Source organism: Panicum virgatum, chromosome 8K (assembly GCF_016808335.1).
Source record: "Panicum virgatum strain AP13 chromosome 8K, P.virgatum_v5, whole genome shotgun sequence".
Lineage (NCBI taxonomy): Eukaryota > Viridiplantae > Streptophyta > Magnoliopsida > Poales > Poaceae > Panicum > Panicum virgatum.
In genome coordinates, this window is record NC_053143.1 from 7621264 (window position 1) to 7639275 (window position 18012).

General features: G+C 46.2%; 1 protein-coding gene across 2 annotated transcripts; it reads left to right on the top strand.

Annotated features, from left to right (window-relative positions):
• Nucleotides 1-13874: 13874 nt before the first annotated feature.
• LOC120643786 (probable LRR receptor-like serine/threonine-protein kinase At3g47570) lies at nt 13875-17445 on the top strand. Of its 2 annotated transcripts, XM_039920256.1 has the most exons (3): nt 13875-14008; nt 14090-16816; nt 16918-17445. In XM_039920256.1, exons 2-3 carry the CDS (start codon nt 14131-14133, stop codon nt 17283-17285), a joined length of 3054 nt encoding a protein of 1017 aa, XP_039776190.1. In that variant the 5' UTR covers nt 13875-14008; nt 14090-14130; the 3' UTR covers nt 17286-17445. The 2 variants fall into 2 exon arrangements, with proteins under 2 accessions (XP_039776190.1, XP_039776188.1); XM_039920254.1 differs by having other exon boundaries at nt 13875-16816.
• Nucleotides 17446-18012: the final 567 nt, after the last annotated feature.

Here is an 18012-nt window from a genome sequence, read left to right on the forward strand (position 1 = left end):
TATTACTTGTGCATTTCAGTTTACAGGAGTTGATTGGAACTCTAGTTGCATGATCCTAGGTACCCATGTTCTAATTACTAGAGGTTAAGTCCGAGTAGTCGCTCTGCTGATAGGATCGGTAGAAGTCGAGTGATTTCCTGTCACTCGTGAGAAAAATATGAGTTGAATGTCTACTACATACTGCAACTATAAGGTCTACGGGCGGGGTTAGGGAACTATGTTCTGGATGAGATCCCATCTGTTTAGTGAAAAGATGCTAAGGCCGCAGTGTGTGGTAGTGGTGGTTAAGCGTTTGAACATACTAGCCACATGCCGAGAAATATGGTAATCGGTAAGCAGAGTACCTGATCGGACCGAGGAGTGGACTTGTTCCTCACCCTCTTTGAACTTGTTCTCATGCGGCCAACATGCGGGTGCAGAGTAGCCATACTCTGTAGTCGAGGGGGGTGACCCTAGTCCACAAGCCGGAAAGAAAAGGAAAATTTTGCATGGCCGACTTCGTTCCCCATGCGTGTGTGTTAGGTCTGCCTTGCAAGGTTAAAAAAAACTCAATTCGAATCATCCGTTTCTCGTGGTTATTGAGATTGCTTAATACTTCTACCACATAGAGTAATAAGGGGAACTTAGAAGATGATGGATAAGGACCGATGATTAATTGTCTCCAACATGCTTGATTAGAGAAAGATGCTCACTTAGAATGGTTAATTGAACTAGAATCTTGAATGCTAAAATCTAGAATTAAGGACATACTCTTTGTTACTTTTTGGCAAAACAAACCCCTCCATCCAAAAAGCATTGCATGTCTAGATAAGTGGGCTAAGTGTAACATCCCGTAATTTTACGGAATGTTATGATCTTCAAAAATACGAAATTTCAAAAACTTTTTGCGTGGAGGTGTTAGTAGCTAGGATCACTTAAGGGATAATGCTATTCTTTCCCCAAATTCTTAGAATTTAAACTATAACTCTAACACAAGGACCTAAATGATAGTGTGCCACATTTGGATTTGGAGTTTATTGCCTCTACTTGTTTCAGATTCATTTGAATGGTTTTTGTTTGAATTGTGGGGTATTTGATTTGAATTAAAACCATTCAAATCAAATACAAAAAGCTAACCTAACTCCCTAACTAAGCCGGGCCTAAACCCATCAACCCAGCTGACCCCGCCGGCCCGACCAGCCTGCTCCGCCCGGCCCGAAGCCGTGCCGCGGCCCAGCCCCCACGCGCGGACGCGCATGCCCGCGAGACCGCCCCGGCCCGCTTCACCTCCACCCAGCACCGACCCAGCAAATCCCGCACACCCGTTCGCCGCCGAGAACCACTGACGGGCGGGCCCCGCCTGTCAGCTTTACCCCTCACCTCACGCCCGTCGCGCCTCCCCTGCTTTTTCCCCCGCGGCGCGTCGCGACAGCGCGTGGAGCGCGACTCCCGCCGGACAATAGCCCTGCTGACACCCGCGTCTGCCCCCGCGGTCGGCCCGATTCCTTGCTGCGCGCGTTTCCCCCTTCCCGTCACGCACGAAAGCCTGCCGCGGAGTCCTGATGCTGCCACACGTCCGCCCGGCTAGCCCGTCACATCCGCGCCGTTTCCCGGCGTCCGGGCCACCCCTACCCCTAGTGCCTCGCCTATAAAACCCCCACGGCCCCGGCGCCAAAACCGTAGCCACCCAGGGGTTTTCCCCTTCGCCGCCGCCAGAGAGGAACACAGAGGAGGCAAGGAGGAGAGGAAGGGAGAAGAGAAAGGAAGGAGAAGGACCCGCCGCCGGAGCTTCTCCACGCCGGCAACCCGTACCCCTGCAACGACATTGCAGCTCGGCACGGCACTGCCTCGGCCCGCCTGCACCGAATCGCCGCCGCACCGAGCACATCTTCCCTAGACCCGACGGGTGAGCGCCGTTCGCCCTTTTACCCAAATCCCTGCTCCGGTGTGCTTTGGCCGCCGTTGAGTCGCCGGTAGCGAGCCCTAGGAACCCCGTTCTCCTTGTTTGTGTGCCTGCAGGACCCCGACGAGCCGCGCCGTCGTTCACCCCGCAACCCGTCGTTCCCCTCTCCTAAGGCCGCCGTGCTTAGCGCGCGGCCACGCCACGGCTCGGGTAAACCAGATGCCCGCGCACGTGTGCACAGCCACGGCTAGACCACCAGGGTGATGCCCTTGCTCGCCCTGGAAGGGTCCTCGCCGATTCGCCCCGCTGGCATGCCATGGCGCCGCTGCGGAGGCCGTTCGCCTTGCCCCGTTCCGCCGCCACGGGCCCACCATGGCCTTACCTGGCGTCCGCCGTGTGTGCGCGTGTACACGGGAGCCCGGGAGCAGGCTCTTGCCTGCCTCAGCACTGTAACCCCCGCCGTCGCCTGACCACACCGCTGCCGGCTCGCCATGGCCTCTCCATGGCCTCGCCGGCACGCGAGCGTACGAGATCGGCCCAGAGCACCCTTGGCCCTCCTGACCTGCGCGTTCACGTCCGAGCCAGGGCGGAGCTTCGCTCGCCTGGACGTCGAACCGCAGCCGTGTGGCGCCATCGCCATCACACCGCCGATGCGCCGTCGCCGCTCCCACGCCGCGACGTCGCGTTCGCGGCGTGGCGAGCCTGCTCGGCACACACAAGACACACACACGCACACATGCGCTAGAGATCGCACTAGATCGAGAGGAGGCCGCACGGGATCCAGGAGTCGCCGACAAGTGGGCCGGAGTTGTCAGCCGCAGCGGGGAGAGAAGAAAAAGAAAAAGAAGAAGGAGGAGGAAACGGGCCGAGTCCGGCCCAGAAGGCTGCGGAGGAAGAGAAGCCCAGGAGGACTTTCGGCCCGACGACGCGCTGCTCTTTTTCTTTTTCTTTTACACGGCACTGACACGCGGGTCCCACCTATCGGTGCGACCCGCTGACTGACCAGTGGGCCCCCCTGAGACCGGCGACCGCTGACAGTTGACTGGGTCAACGTTGACCTGGTCAACGATGACGTCAGCATGGGCCATGCTGACGTCATCATACCCGACCCCCTGATGACGTCATGCTGACGTCAGCATGACACGTGGCACGCCCAGAGGCTGCCACGTGTCACTGATTTTCTTTTATGTTTTCCGAAATCCTTTTATTATTTCCAGAAATGCTTTTATGCTTAGAAAATTGATAATAAATCAACCGTAACTCCAAAAATTATGAAACCAGATTCATAATTCTTCTAAAATCATGACCTACGCGCTAGAGTAGGAGTTGTTGTGTTTTGGATCTTCTTTTGAGAAGTTTTGTGCATCTTTGCACTTGGACCCTTATACTTTCCCGTAAATACGATTAGGACCTGACGCCGAGGAGCAGTCCGGAGGCTACGACTACCCCGACTTCCAGGAGCACTACGAGGAGACCCCAGGTTTATGCCCATCCATGTTTTGAATACCTATTAGGCATTGCTTGCTAGACACGCTACGCCCCCAAATTGAGTGTTCAGATGAGCTTGCATGACCATTTATTACCGTATTCCTTGTTTCCCATGTTTATCATTTGTTGATGTATGCTATTGCTACTATGTGTGTGTGAGATTGGGGTATGGGAATATATATATATGGTATAGTCCTTGCGTGCTGGAAGATGCCTCCACCTATACAGGAGTTGGGGATAGGTTACAGCGGGGTGAGCGGACCCTTTCTCCGACCTTAGGGTCGGGAGCTGGGGGTTGTGTGTTGGGCACAACCCTGTGAGCACCTGTGATGGGTGACGAGCACCTGTGGCGGGTGCAAGGCTGTTCCCGTGGGAACATGAGTTGAGGAGTTGAGGTGGCGTTACCTGTAATGGGTGCTGATCGCGAACCGTGTTTACGGAACGCAAACTGTGGACGAAGACACTCGCCCTTGCGGGATTAAGGACTTGACTTTGTGGCCCTAGTGACGGAACTATGTCAAACGTGCACACCACTTATCCTTTATGAGGGGGGACCCAGCCCGGGCTAGCTACGCGCGGCACCATTACTGCAGGAGGAGAGTGTTTCAGTGTCAGGGGGAGTGGGCAGGACCCTTTAGCCCCCGATCGCAGGATCCATGGAGATTCCATTCTAGATAGCTTCACAGCCCCGGGCGACCTACTGCGGGAGGACGCGCCCCAAACTGGGAGTAGGATGGTGCCGTAGCTGTTAGTTTCGTTGACTGGTGCCTCGGAGATAGTCGGAGTTGCTTGCCGGCTGGATTCGGGGCGAGTGGGTACAGGTGTACAAACCCTGCAGGGTGAAAACTATACGTATAGCCGCGTACTCGGTCATGTACAACTCTTGATCTGGCACCACACTGTAGTTAGATCCACATATACTCTTCTACCTTCCTCTAGTCCACTTTCCTGCTCGGATAGCAGCTGAGGTGCGGGGAAAGGGAGTTCCCGCACCAAACTTGGGTAGTTGTTGTAGTGGAAGTTAGTTGACCGGGAGTCCGGGTGCCGGAGCTGCCCACGTCTGAAGGTGAACGGATGACTTATTATAAATGCTTGCATAGGAAACCATAGCCTTTTCCTTGGCATTGTTTTTACCTTAATGCATCCACATATTGCTTCATGCGGATGGTGATGTGGACCTATCCCATCCTTGGGGATAGACTGGATAGATGCAGGGTATGACTCGGAGTACGATAACAATGACGACGGGTGGTACGACTGAAGGTGTGCTACACTCAAGGATGCCTGTGGAGAAGAAGATTCCCGGAGGAGGACCAGCATGAAGTCTTAGTTACCGCTACGCTTTCTGTTTGCACCTCATTTAGCCCATCGGGCTTGTACTCGGAGATTATTACTTTATCCCAAATGCTGTAATAAGTTAAACCCATGAATGTTCTTTGAACTTGTTCTCATGCGGCCAACATGTGGGTGCAGAGTAGCCATACTCTGTAGTTGAGGGGGGTGACCCTAGTCCACAAGCCGAAAAGAAAAGGAAAATTTTGCATGGCCGACTTCGTTCCCCATGCGTGTGTGTTAGGTCTGCCTTGCAAGATTAGAAAAAAAACTCAATTCGAATCATCTGTTTCTCGTGGTTATTGAGATTGCTTAATACTTCTACCACATAGAGTAATAAGAGGAACTTAGAAGATGATGGATATGGACCGATGATTAATTGTCTCCAACATGCTTGATTAGAGAAAGATGATCACTTAGAATGGCTAATTGAACTAGAATCTTGAATCCTAAAATCTAGAATTAAGGACATACTCTTTGTTACTTTTTGGCAAAACAAACCCCTCCATCCAAAAAGCCTTGCATGTCTAGATAAGTGGGCTAAGTATACCCATCGTCGGATAAGTCTTGCTCAGTATTAGTATACTCAGCCTTTGCTTGTGGGTTTATTTTTAGGTGCGTCTTATGAGGACATGTTTGCTAGTTTGACTTTGCCTTGTACTCTACCTCCGGCTTGGTCCGTGGAATGGGATACATCCTCGACCAACAATAACTCTGCTGAGTGATGTCACATATGGGCTTAATCGTGACATCAATGACGACGGTAGCTATCGTGTTTTATTTCTGTTGCAATAAAGAACTTTGATGAACTTCCTTTGTGTTGAACTTCAAAAGTATTGTTTCGAACTCAGTTTGTAATAAAGTTATGTTGAGTTCTATGTAAGCTTTGGGTTCGATCGAAGCTCAGGTGGTTTCATCGAGACTTTACCCGTCAGGACTGTCAGATTACTCCATTTGAAGTGCGAGACAGACCAGGCTGTCCTTGTGGCATTGGTCGTCGCACTTGAGCCGGATTAATTTGGGCAGTTCTGCCACATGCTATTAGGGGAAACGTGCACGACCAGGAGATGAGACGTCACAGAAGGCCCATGGTAGCCCATGATGTGCTCGTCCCCGCCTCCTGCTCCACCGCCGCTGACCCAAACCTGGCACCCATCCTCGACCCGGCCTCCTTCTTGCCGCCACCGCCGGCACCGCCCACCGAGGATCCAGCACCGGCCGGCCGGCGGTGCTCCTGTGCTGCCTCACCTCTGCTGCTGGCCGAACCGCCACCACCGCCGGACCGTCGCTGCCCACAATCTCCCTCTACATCCATTGGCCTTGGAGCCACCCCCACCCTGGCAACCCAAAACCCTAAAAGCTGCCGACTCGACCACCGCCCCGGTCGGCAGCAACCTCTCCTCCCACCTCCCACCCCACCCCTCGCCGCCAGTCACTCCTCCCACCTCCCTTGCCGTGGGCCGCTCCCCCCAAATCATGAGGTGGAAGAAGAATAGTAGAGTGGGACCTACTTGCAGCGATTGACAGAGGGCGTCTGCAACAAGTCCACTCGCACCCGCACGAGTGACTCCGAACATTTGCAATCGTCCTCCCTCCTCCCCAACACCACCACCCACCTCCCGCTCCACTGTCCCACCTCCCTTGCAAACCCCCCTCCCTTCCACCGGCCTCTCTTCTCCTATTGCAGAGGACCTCCGGACTCCTTGGTCCCATCGCAGACTGACTCTACCCCCTCCTTCCCTCTCTTGTGACCGTCCGCCCTTACTTTCGCTACTACAAAAAAACATTTACCACCTAGGTAAATGCCTATGATTAACCGAGGCGGTCATTTTTTATTACCCGAAGGGGTTACAAAAAACCACCTCTCAAAATCCATTAACCGAGGCGAACGCCTTAAAATGTCCGCCTCAGTTAATACCCCTATTTTCGAAGGCGGCCGACTTCTAAAGGCCTGCCAGAATTGATGGAATAAGCCCAATGGAAGCCCATATGAGCCCAGTAGCTGAGAAGAGTATATAAATAAATCAAAACCATAAACCCAGACAACTCCATCCTTCCCAATTCTCTCTCTCTCTCTCCCTCCCTCCCCTCCCACGCCGCCCCATGTCCGGCCACCGACGCCGCCCCACCTCCGGCTCCGATGCCGGCCGTGCCCCCTCCCTCCGCCAGCTGCGCACCCTCCCTCCATCGTGCCCTTACCCCGGTGGCATGCAGGGTGGATCCGGTGGCAGTGGCTCGTTGGCCCGGCGGAGCGAGTAGATCCGGTGGCTCGACGGCCCGGCGGCACGAGCAGATCCAGCGGCTGCACGGCATGGCCGGATCCGCGCGGCGGCGACGGCAGCTTGCAATGGCGGCGGCAGCGATGGGCTTGGCGGGCCTGTGATGGGCTCAGTGGGCTCGACCTCTTTTTTTATTTGATTAATCGAGGCGGGCAGGCGCAACTGCCTCAAAAAAGAGGTCATTTACCATGACCTTGTGTTGACGCTGATTCGGGGCCAACACACGATCGCACTCGAATGTGCAGCACGCAGCGACGCTCCTTGCAGCGCCTCCGCGAGATCCGGTCAGACCGATTTAGTAGGCCGGTCAGACCGGTTTCACCGGGGAGCCAGACGAAGATCCAACAAACGCTCGCCCAGGAGGGACCCCGTCACGGCAAGCGTACCTTGGGTTGCCCTAGGCTCGGCAGGCCAGCTAGGGCATCCTCAAACGCCATAGAGACGAGAGAAGAACAGCATATTGAGATTGGAAAAGAAAAGGTAAAAAAAAAAGATAAAAAGGTTTGTGTTTGATCAATTGGATGCCTCAATCGGCCGTGGCCCTTTATATTTATAGGGTGGGTGGACTTATCCCACAAGAAATCCTATTACAAGATCTAAATCTATGAAAATCCCTAGTTATACTCGGACTCTGCTTGGACCGGTAAGACCGGTCGTACCCACCGGTCAGACCAGTCGGTCGTGCCAGACCAGCTATAGCGCTTAGACCGGTCAGATCGCTTGATCAGACCGGTCAGACCGGTTGATCTAATCTTGCTATGGAAATTTGGTTTGACAATTTCGGCTTGGGACGGCCGAATTGCATCTTGACCAGCAACATCACAAGTTGGCAAATCATTGCAAGGATTATTAGTCGGATTCTCAATGGCTGACTTTTGAATAACGAAAATTGGATCTACACTCTTCTTTTTATTAATCAGCTCATCCACAAAACTAAGCAAATTAGTTGTAAAGCTAACCGTGGACTTACAGTGTTTTGGTAGATCGAACATCCTCAATTCGTCGATGGCAAATATCTTCATCATGATGACGCATTTTTCCGTTACCCGATAACAGTGAGGAAGCATATAGATACGGATATGCTTGACTAGTTCTTCAGGTAATCCTTCAAGTGCCATCATATCACTGGAGTTTGATAGATCGGCCATGATAGCCAGATTCTCGTTCTCCAGCGGAGTTGCCAAAAATATGTTGACGCCGATCCGGGGCCAACACACGATCGCACTCGAACGTGCAGCACGCAGCGACGCTCCTTGCAGCGCCTCCACGAGATCCGGTCAGACCGATTTAGTAGGCCGGTCAGACCGGTTTCGCCGGGGAGCCCGACGAAGATCCAACGAACGCTCGCCCGGGAGGGACCCCGTCACAGCAAACGCACCTTGGGTTGCCCTAGGCTCGGCAGGCCAGCTAGGGCGTCCTTAAATGCCTTAGAGATGAGAGAAGAACAGTATATTGAGATTGGAAAAGAAAAGATAAAAAGGTTTGTGTTTGATCGATTGGATGCCTCAATCGGTCGTGGCCCTTTATATTTATAGGGTGGGTGAACTTATCCCGTAAGAAATCCTATTACAAGATCTAAATCTATGAAAATCCCTAGTTTTACTCAAACTCGGACCGGTCAGACCGGTTGGTCGTGCCAGACCAACTACAGCGCTTAGACCGGTCAGACCGGTTGATCTAATCTGCTGCCAATTTTGATTGTCAACACCTTGCATCCGAGGCGGTTGCGAAAAATGCCTCGGTTAATCGTTTTTGTCCGCCTGATTAATTGTTTTTGCAGTAGTGTTTCCATCGCTGACTGCCTCCGGCCTAGCCTGATGCGGTTGTGCTCCTCCATCGGTCGTCCCCACCTCATCCTCCACCGGCAGCCGTTTCCACCTCCCTGTGCCTGCTATCGGCCACCTCACGACGTCCCCAGGAGGACAAGAATGGCAACGATAGGGAGTCAAAGGGAGATGCTTTTTTTTAGCTCCCCTCCACCGAACGGCTCCACAGTCACCAAGATTTAACAAGCTTCTTCAATGGAGCCGTTTGCAGCATAGGTGTTTGGTAGGGCTCCAGCAGGAGCAGCTGAGGGAGCCAGAGCTGGAGACAATGAGGACAACAATGGCACTTATTCATGCTCTAGTGATTGATAAGATGCTAGTTATAAAATTAGATATATGTTAACTATGTTAATCTACTGAAGCGTAGCGAGATGTATCTTATGTTATTTGTTATATTTGTACCTTAAGTACTAACCTATGAATTTGTGATGCTTATTATATTAGAGATCTTTAGTATTGATGTATATGGACTATATTGATTCTTGTAATACATATTTAGTTTGAGTTTTTGGTCGTACACGAACTCTGAGAATATCAATATTGGTAAGAACCAAAATTTTAATATTTGGCGTGAAGAAAACTAAAATGTGACAAAAAGCAAAAGTTGCAGGGGCGATCAATGTCATCGGTTGTCCCTGAAAATGCATTTGCAGTGACGGGTGAAGGCAATATTTATTCTTGGAAATACATTTGTATAGGGACGGGTGGTCGCCCCTAGAAATGCAGTTTCAGGGGCCGGAACACGGGTCTTGATCCACCCATGCAAATGCTCTATTTGTAGCAGTGAAAAGCAGAGGTAGGCAATCTACTCATCCTTACAAATGTCATTTTACCCGCCTCTAAAAATATTTTCTATAGTATAGTGGTACAACAATCCGATGAAGAAGATGGGAATTTATGAATAGCTTAATCATCTCTGTTGCACTGAATGAAAAGGGAGAAACAAATCTTGTAGCCTGAAGCTAAAGGAGATAAGATAAGAACATTTATTCACTGCTATGCGGAGCTCGTCCTAGATTTTTGTTGATCTGTCGCTTTGTGGATGAATATGTGGATGAATATGATGCATTTTCAGGGCACGCGCTTACAAACTGATGTTCAAGTTAACGTTCTCATAGCCATCTTGAAGCTTTGTCATTGATGATTTAAAAGAGATCGAGAGGGCGTAAGGTACTGGAAATATGCGTGTATTCTACAGGATATTATTATAAGCTAAGACATATCATATTAAAGATAAATTTCAGGCAATTTTAAATATACATAATGACCTTGGTAATAATCGCATCTTGTCTTATTAATTTTTCAGATTATATGTTTCTTAGGAGAATGAAAAACCCATAGGTGTTGTGGTCAATCAATTTTCATGATTAGTCAAATATCTTTTTATTTTCATTCACACACTGATTTTTTACTAAAAGAGGCAGGTAAAATAAACTAAACAATAGAGATAGCACCCAAATCTTATTAGATTTATTCATTAGAAACATTGCAGATGTAAACTATAGATACATTACGCAAATGGTGATACATTACGTGTTGTCATCCTTAATCTATGCAAGATGTCAAAGGATAGTTGAATTTTGGCATTGTGCCATCGCCTATGTTTGAGGCCATCGTGAAACTGATAATTTTTTTACTTTCTTATACTTTATTTTATTTATTCTATTACTGTAAGTATTTTAATATGCTTTTATAATTTAGCGAATCGTATACTATTTTTACTAGCGATATTTGTCTACATATTACAGCTAGAGAAAAGGCTACTAATACCGGTCGGGAACCCCTATTTAGTATCGGGCGCCCGACCGGTACCGGTTGTCCAGTACTAAATGAGACGTCATTTAGTACCAGCCAAAATGTCCGGTACTAAATAGCCCATTTACACTACTACAGATTGGGCCTTTTGTCCCGGTTCCAAACTACCTTTTGTCCCGGTTTTGGAACGAGGACTAGGCTTCCGGGACAAAAGCCTAGAGGGGTAGAACCGGGACCAAATGTCCCTCACGCTAAAAAAAAAATTTTGCGCCCTGCGGGATTCGATCCCAAGACCTCTGGCCTCGTGCACAATTACTTTGCCAACCCACCTGCGCAACATATGTGACTCAGTATAGGATGTCTTCCTTTTGAACTATCACGTCGTGGAGGGGCCTTTGGTCCAGGTTGGTAACACCAACCGGGACCAAAGGGTCCTTTAGTCCGGGTTGGTGTTACCAACCGGGACTAAAGGGTTGGGCTCTTTAGTCCCAGTTGGAGCCACCAACTGGGACTAAAGATAGATTTTTAGTCCGGGTTGGTGGCTCCAACCGGGACTAAAGAGCCCTTTCGTCCCCTAGCTTTTGGAACCGGGACTAAAGGGCTCTTTAGTCCTAGGTCCAATATTTGCTAGGACAAATGTAAAGGATCAAAGGCTATTTCTGTAGTAGTGTTAGTACCGATCGGTACCGGTACTAAATGGTTTTGTGCCCAAAAATAAAGAAAAAAATTCGCATCGTCGCAAGTCACGCGAATTTTTCACGCGTAAATGCGCGAGGATTCGACCTCCAGCCTCACGCGTTGCTTCCTTACCATCCCACCTATGCATTATATGTGACTGGGTGGGAGATGCTTTCCTTTTGAACCAACCTGTGAAGGACCATTTAGTACCGGGTCAAGACACCGACCGGTACTAAATGGCCTCCAAGGACCGGAAATTTCTACCCGGTACTAATTTCACACATTAGTACCGGACGAAAATGCGTCCGGTACTAACATGTTGAACGAATGCTCATTTTTCTAGTAGTGTATGTTATTTAGATCCTTATAATTACTTGTATGTTTTGTGATGATTTGTTCTTACCAAACCATCCAAAGAGTGAATGGATATATATTTGCTCATTATTCGTTTTTTAGCAAAGCTAATTATTCTTATAACCTAAATCGTGTAGATATAAACATCCACACAGAACCGAACTTGAAAACATCCCAATATGCTGCATTTGTATTGTGAAAAATATAAAATAATATAATATAATAGTGCAATTATCCAACCCTATTTATTTGATCCGCTTCCATGAACTGACCGCGGTGCAAATAAAATTATTTCATTTAATCCACGCTAGCTGCTGATGCGTGCAGTCGCTGTGCATTTGGTTGGTCGCCGTTGCCTATAACTAACAAGCCAAAGAATGGACCTAGCAAGAACCAAGTCAAGTCAAGTCAATTATTCTCGGGTGCTCGTCTTCTGCACTAGACACTAGCTAGTACATTTTTTTTTTGAAAAGGGAACACTAGCTAGTACATAACAAGAACGACAGAGCCCAATGCCCGGTAAGTTCCTTCAGGAAACCGTGTCCACATCGATCGCATGTGCAGTATACATAAGGAAGCAAGGGTGCTGGTTCTACACATCTCCTTGCATTGCCTCACCGCCGGCTGCGGCGGGTTTGCTTCCAGAACCCCTGTTGGAATGCTTCCTCCAGCGCCGCCGAATAGTAAGCATTATATTTCTTTTATGGGCTCTCGTTCATCATATTTTGTCTGGCTTTCAGAATTCTCCAAAGATTGCAAGCCATGCAGCTGATTCGGATACTATTTGTGTTTGCTTCAACATTTTGGGTAATGCCCTGTGCCGCGCTGTGCGTATGTTAGATTAGATAGGAACGAAAAAACAGGTTAGAAGCCACAATTAAAAAATAGTTTTTAGGGGCAGAAAAAGCATTATTTTAAGGATGATGCGGTACCCGCTCTTACTGGTTAACGAAGAAAATGCCAGCTCTAGATTTGGCTCGCATATTTTTAGGGTCTGTTTGAAGGGGCTACAAATAGCAAAATAAAAAAAAATCTCAACCACCACCACCATAAGCCCCTCTACTATAGAGGTACAATGTTTTTGATGAAATATGCACACTTGCATCAATAGGGGTTCGAATAGCTTACCTCAAGCCTTGCGCATACCCTCCACTCCACCAAATTACAGTGACTTTATGAGGTATGTTATTCTATTGTATTAAATCTAAAATCGATTTATAGGAGCGGCGACGCCATCATCTGCCCTAGAAATCCGTTTCCAGGGTGGGTGAAGCCACCACTCACTCCTGAAAATATATTTTTATTTTATTCAAAAAATTTGAATCTTTAATATAACAAACAAAATTAAAAAAGTGAAACTTCCACTCTATAGTTATTGTAAACTATAGATATAGAAAATATATCAAATATATTTCAGTGTATATAAAGATTAAGATTGTGTAAACCTAAAAGTATGACTTGAGTTGTATAAGATATTATATAGTCGTAGCCATATTTGAATTATAACCCTTCTACTTGTTTAAATTATAATCTTCTCAATCAAATTCAACCAATATTCATCCAATTACATAATTTTCATCCTACAACCTGGTGATTTGTATAAACTTGTTGAAATTAATCTATACCTTTAGAATCCATGTAATTCTTTTCTATGTTTTTGAAAATTAATATTAGAAACTATTTAAAATTCGTAATGAATTAATAAACTACATTTGTGCTCATAGAGTTTGCCATTACACCATAGCAGAGGTCTAATTTACAAAAAAAATATGTGATATTTTGCATATTATATTAGTTGTCAAAACAATTCCTAACCTAAAGATGAAATTTAGTATTTGAATCACTATTGGTCTAGTATATTGTTTTAATTCTTAATTTATGTAAAACACACAAATGAATTTTGTTAGAAATATGTTTGTTAGTGATCAATTAGCCAACTAATGACGTCACTAGAGTTAGTAATGGCGATCAGACACAATCATTCGGATGCTCCCAAATGCGTGTCATTCAACCTTTTTGACATGTATATATATGTAATCAAAGCTCTGATCAATATAAGGATGAATGATTCACATCTGTGATGTCTCCCTTACTGTCTCGCTCATTAATTTTACTTTCAATACATTAGCAGCAGGCTCTTTGAGTGATTGGTGCGAGAACAAAGCAACTCGGTCAGAGTTGGACAAGTTTGACTTAGGACAAAACAAATGTGACACTAAAAATAGAGGGAGTAACTGATTAGCACTTATGTTATTGCAGGATTCTAAAGAAAATCCATATATCTAGATATGAAGTAGGTCACTCAAGGCTGCCTTGTTACATTCACCATTCAGAAGCTGAACTTTCACTTCTGTTGGATCTTGCTGATGGAACAGAAAGAATATTTGAAGTCCTGATAGTTGGAGATCTTTCAGGTACTTCCTGTGTCAAAAATGAATTTGCTAAAATTTGTTGTCTGTCTAATTAATTTATGTCTCTCACTTGTATTTATCTAGGCATATAATTAAGCTCTGAATTTACGCAAGGTTTGCTCGCCATGGAGACTATCACAGTTGGACAGCTTCTCTTTCTTCTAATTATTTGCAGTACACACGTTGTCCTTGGCTCCTTTAATGGCAATGAGACAGATCGGCTATCATTGGTTGAATTCAAGAAGGCAATCACTCGTGATCCACAGCAAGTCATGTTGTCCTGGAATGACAGCACTCACTTCTGCAGTTGGGAAGGGGTCTTGTGCCGTGTGAAGAATCCACATCGTGTCACTTCCCTTAACCTCAGTGGTCGTGGCTTAGTAGGGAACATTTCTCCATCAATAGGAAATTTAACATTCTTAAGATATCTATTACTTCCAGATAATGGGTTCATGGGACAAATTCCTCCACCTCTAGGTCATTTGCGTCGCATCCAGCATATATACTTGAGTAATAACACACTCCAAGGGGAGATACCTGATTTCACAAACTGTTCAAGTCTCAAGGGGATATGGCTGGCTGGCAATCGCCTCGTGGGACAAATGCCTACATATGCTAATTTGCCTCCTCTCCTTGAGAAGTTGGAGATTTCCCGTAATAATCTTACTGGAATAATTCCACCTTCCATTTCTAATATTACGGCATTAATTGGACTCAATATCGGGAGTAATAATATTGATGGAGAAATCCCAAGTGAAATTGGGAAGTTTCCAATGCTACAAGTCTTTCTCTCTTCAGGGAATAAGCTGTCAGGAAGGTTTCAACCAGCCATCCTTAATTTATCTTCTCTTGTAAGACTCTATCTTGCCTCCAATTATCTTAATGGAGAGTTGCCGTCCAATCTTGGTACTTCATTACCCAATCTACAAACGTTCGGTTTATATAACAACCTCTTTAAAGGGCATTTCCCAATTTCATTGGTAAATGCGTCTAAGCTATTCTTGCTCGACATGTCAAAGAATAATTTCACTGGGGTGGTCCCTAGTTCTATTGGCAAACTGAAGGAACTGTCCTTGTTAAATCTTGAATACAATCAATTCCTTGCACATGACAAGCGAGACTGGGATTTCATGTATAGCCTATTCAATTGCACAAAGTTACAAATATTGTCATTACAGACGAATCAGCTTGAAGGAAAGATACCAATTTCTTTTGGCAACCTTTCTGTGTGGCTTCAGTACTTGCTTCTTGGAAGCAACAAAATATCGGGGGATTTTCCTACTGGTATAGAAAACCTTCGCAACCTGATAGCTCTTGGATTGGAGGGAAATCAGTTTACAGGTCCCATTCCAGAAAGGCTAGGAACCCTAAACAAATTGCAGAGATTATCTTTATTCAACAATATCTTTACAGGCAGTATTCCGCCCTCCCTCTCAAACTTATCTCGACTGGAAGAGCTCTTTCTAAACTCCAACAAGTTGGATGGAAAGATCCCCCCAAGCCTGGGAAACCTCAAAGTCCTCGAATTACTTGAAATTTCCACCAACAATCTTCACGGTAGCATACCAAAGGAGATTTTCGGCATTCCTACAACAGTACAGATCGGGTTATCTTCCAATAGCCTAAGCGGACCACTTCCTCTTGAAATAGGCAATGCCATGCAACTACAATATCTGTATCTTTCAACAAATAACCTGTCCAGCACTATCCCTGACGCATTAGGCAACTGTGAAAGTTTGGAAGACATTGAGTTGGGTCAGAATTTTTTTGCTGGCAGCATTCCAGCATCATTAGGTAACATACGCAACTTGCAAGTACTCAATATGTCTCGCAATCAATTATCAGGATCTATACCAAAGTCTTTCGGTGATCTACAATTTCTTGAGCAACTAGATTTGTCATTCAACCATCTTGAGGGTGAAGTCCCAAAAAATGGTATATTTAGGAACGCAACTGCTATACTCATCGATGGAAATAAGTGGTTTTGTGGTGGGCCAGAAGTGCTACACCTACCAGCATGTTCTATTACACATACAAGTTTTGCAACTAAGAAAAAAGGTTTGATAGTGCTAAAAGTAATGATCCCATTAGCCAGCATTGTGTCACTTGTTGCAGTCATTGCAGTTCTCTCGCTATTGTACAAGAAAAGACAAAAGAGAAAATTTATGACCATCCCTTCTTTTGGGAGGAGTTTTCCCAAGGTTTCCTATAATGTTCTTGCCAGAGCAACTGATGGGTTCTCAGCATCAAATTTAATTGGCAGTGGAAAATATAGTTCTGTATACAAAGGTGAGTGTTTTCAAGATGGAAATGTGGTTGCTATCAAAGTTTTCAGCCTACACACAAGAGGGGCACAAAAGAGCTTCGTAGCAGAATGCAATGCTTTGAGAAATTTAAGGCACCGCAATCTAGTTCCTATCCTTACTGCATGCTCAAGTATTGATTCAGAAGGAAATGATTTCAAAGCTCTAATATACGAATTCATGCCTAGAGGGGACTTACACAAAGTGCTATATTCAAATGGAGGTGATGAAAACTCTTCAAATTTAAACCACATTACGCTAGGTGAAAGGTTAAGCATTGTTGTGGATGTAGCAGATGCATTGGAGTATCTCCACCATAGTAACCAGGGGAGTATGGTTCATTGCGATTTGAAGCCAAGCAACATTCTTCTGGATGAGAACAAGACGGCTCATGTTGGAGACTTTGGACTTGCAAGGTTCAAAGTTGACCCAACAGCATTATCTCTTGGTAATTCAAACTCAACCTCTTCAATTGCAATAAAAGGAACCGTTGGATATGTTGCACCTGGTAATGACAATTTTATCTCATCTATTCTTGCTTCATTTCCTGTTGACATTTGTTTGATCATGTACATGTGAATTGAGACTCTAGTTGTCTGCCATCTACAGAATATGCAGGGGGTGGCGAAGTCTCGACTGCAGCAGATGTTTACAGCTTCGGAGTTGTTCTCCTCGAAATATTCATTCGAAAGAGGCCAACGGATGACATGTTCAAGGACGGACTGAGTATTGTAAGTTTTACAGAGATGAACTTCCCTGACAGGGTATTGGAGATTGTTGATCCTCAGCTGCTACAAGAATTGATCCTTGGTCAAGAAACTCAAAAAGCCATAGATGAAAAAGATGTTCAGTGTCTGACTTCTATGCTAAACATTGGGCTGTGTTGCACAAAGACATCCCCGAGTGAACGCAACAGCATGCAAGAGGTGGCTGCAAAGCTGCATGGTATCAAGGATGCGTATCTCAGGGTAAACTGAAGAAACGTATGGTTCAGCAATTTTAATTTAGTAAACTCTGAATAAGATGCTGAAGAACTATCAATACAATTCACACAGAATGTGTGTACTGTCAAATAATTATCCAAACTCCTTAGGATATATGCGAGTGGTTGTTTAAACTTTCAAGCTTTGTAAGATAGTATATATACTTGTTGAAAGCATCTAGGCCTCTAATTCGAGTTTTGGTAATTAATGACAACGGTTTGTGGATTAACAATTTCATTTGAGATAATGAGTATAGGTTGATCCACGGATGAAAGAGATTTGGTTATGAACGTATGGAGTTTTGGAGATGATGAGCAAAGATCGGGCTCAAGGCAAAGGTAAAATATGGCTTTTGTATTTTACCGGTCACAAGACGTTTAGTGGATGAAAAGTGACCGGATTTGTTGGATAGATAGCCGTACTATCAAGAGGGGTTGTGTACTCATGCTTGACGGGTCTTTAGTGCCATTTTACTCAAAATGTCTAGTTGCATGCATGAGTGCTAACGGCGTTTTGAAAAGATTTGAAAAAGACTATGTTTGAGAGCTGACTGAGTAACGGCGGACAGTCCGCACCCGAGGGGCGGACAGTCCGCGCCCGTTCCAGAGAGCTTGCAGAGGCGCTGGTGGGCTGGCGGACAGTCCGGCCCAGGTGGGCGGACGGTCCGCCACTATATTTCAAAATTGTACCAGAAAGGGTGTCTCTCTGGTGGGCTTCAAAG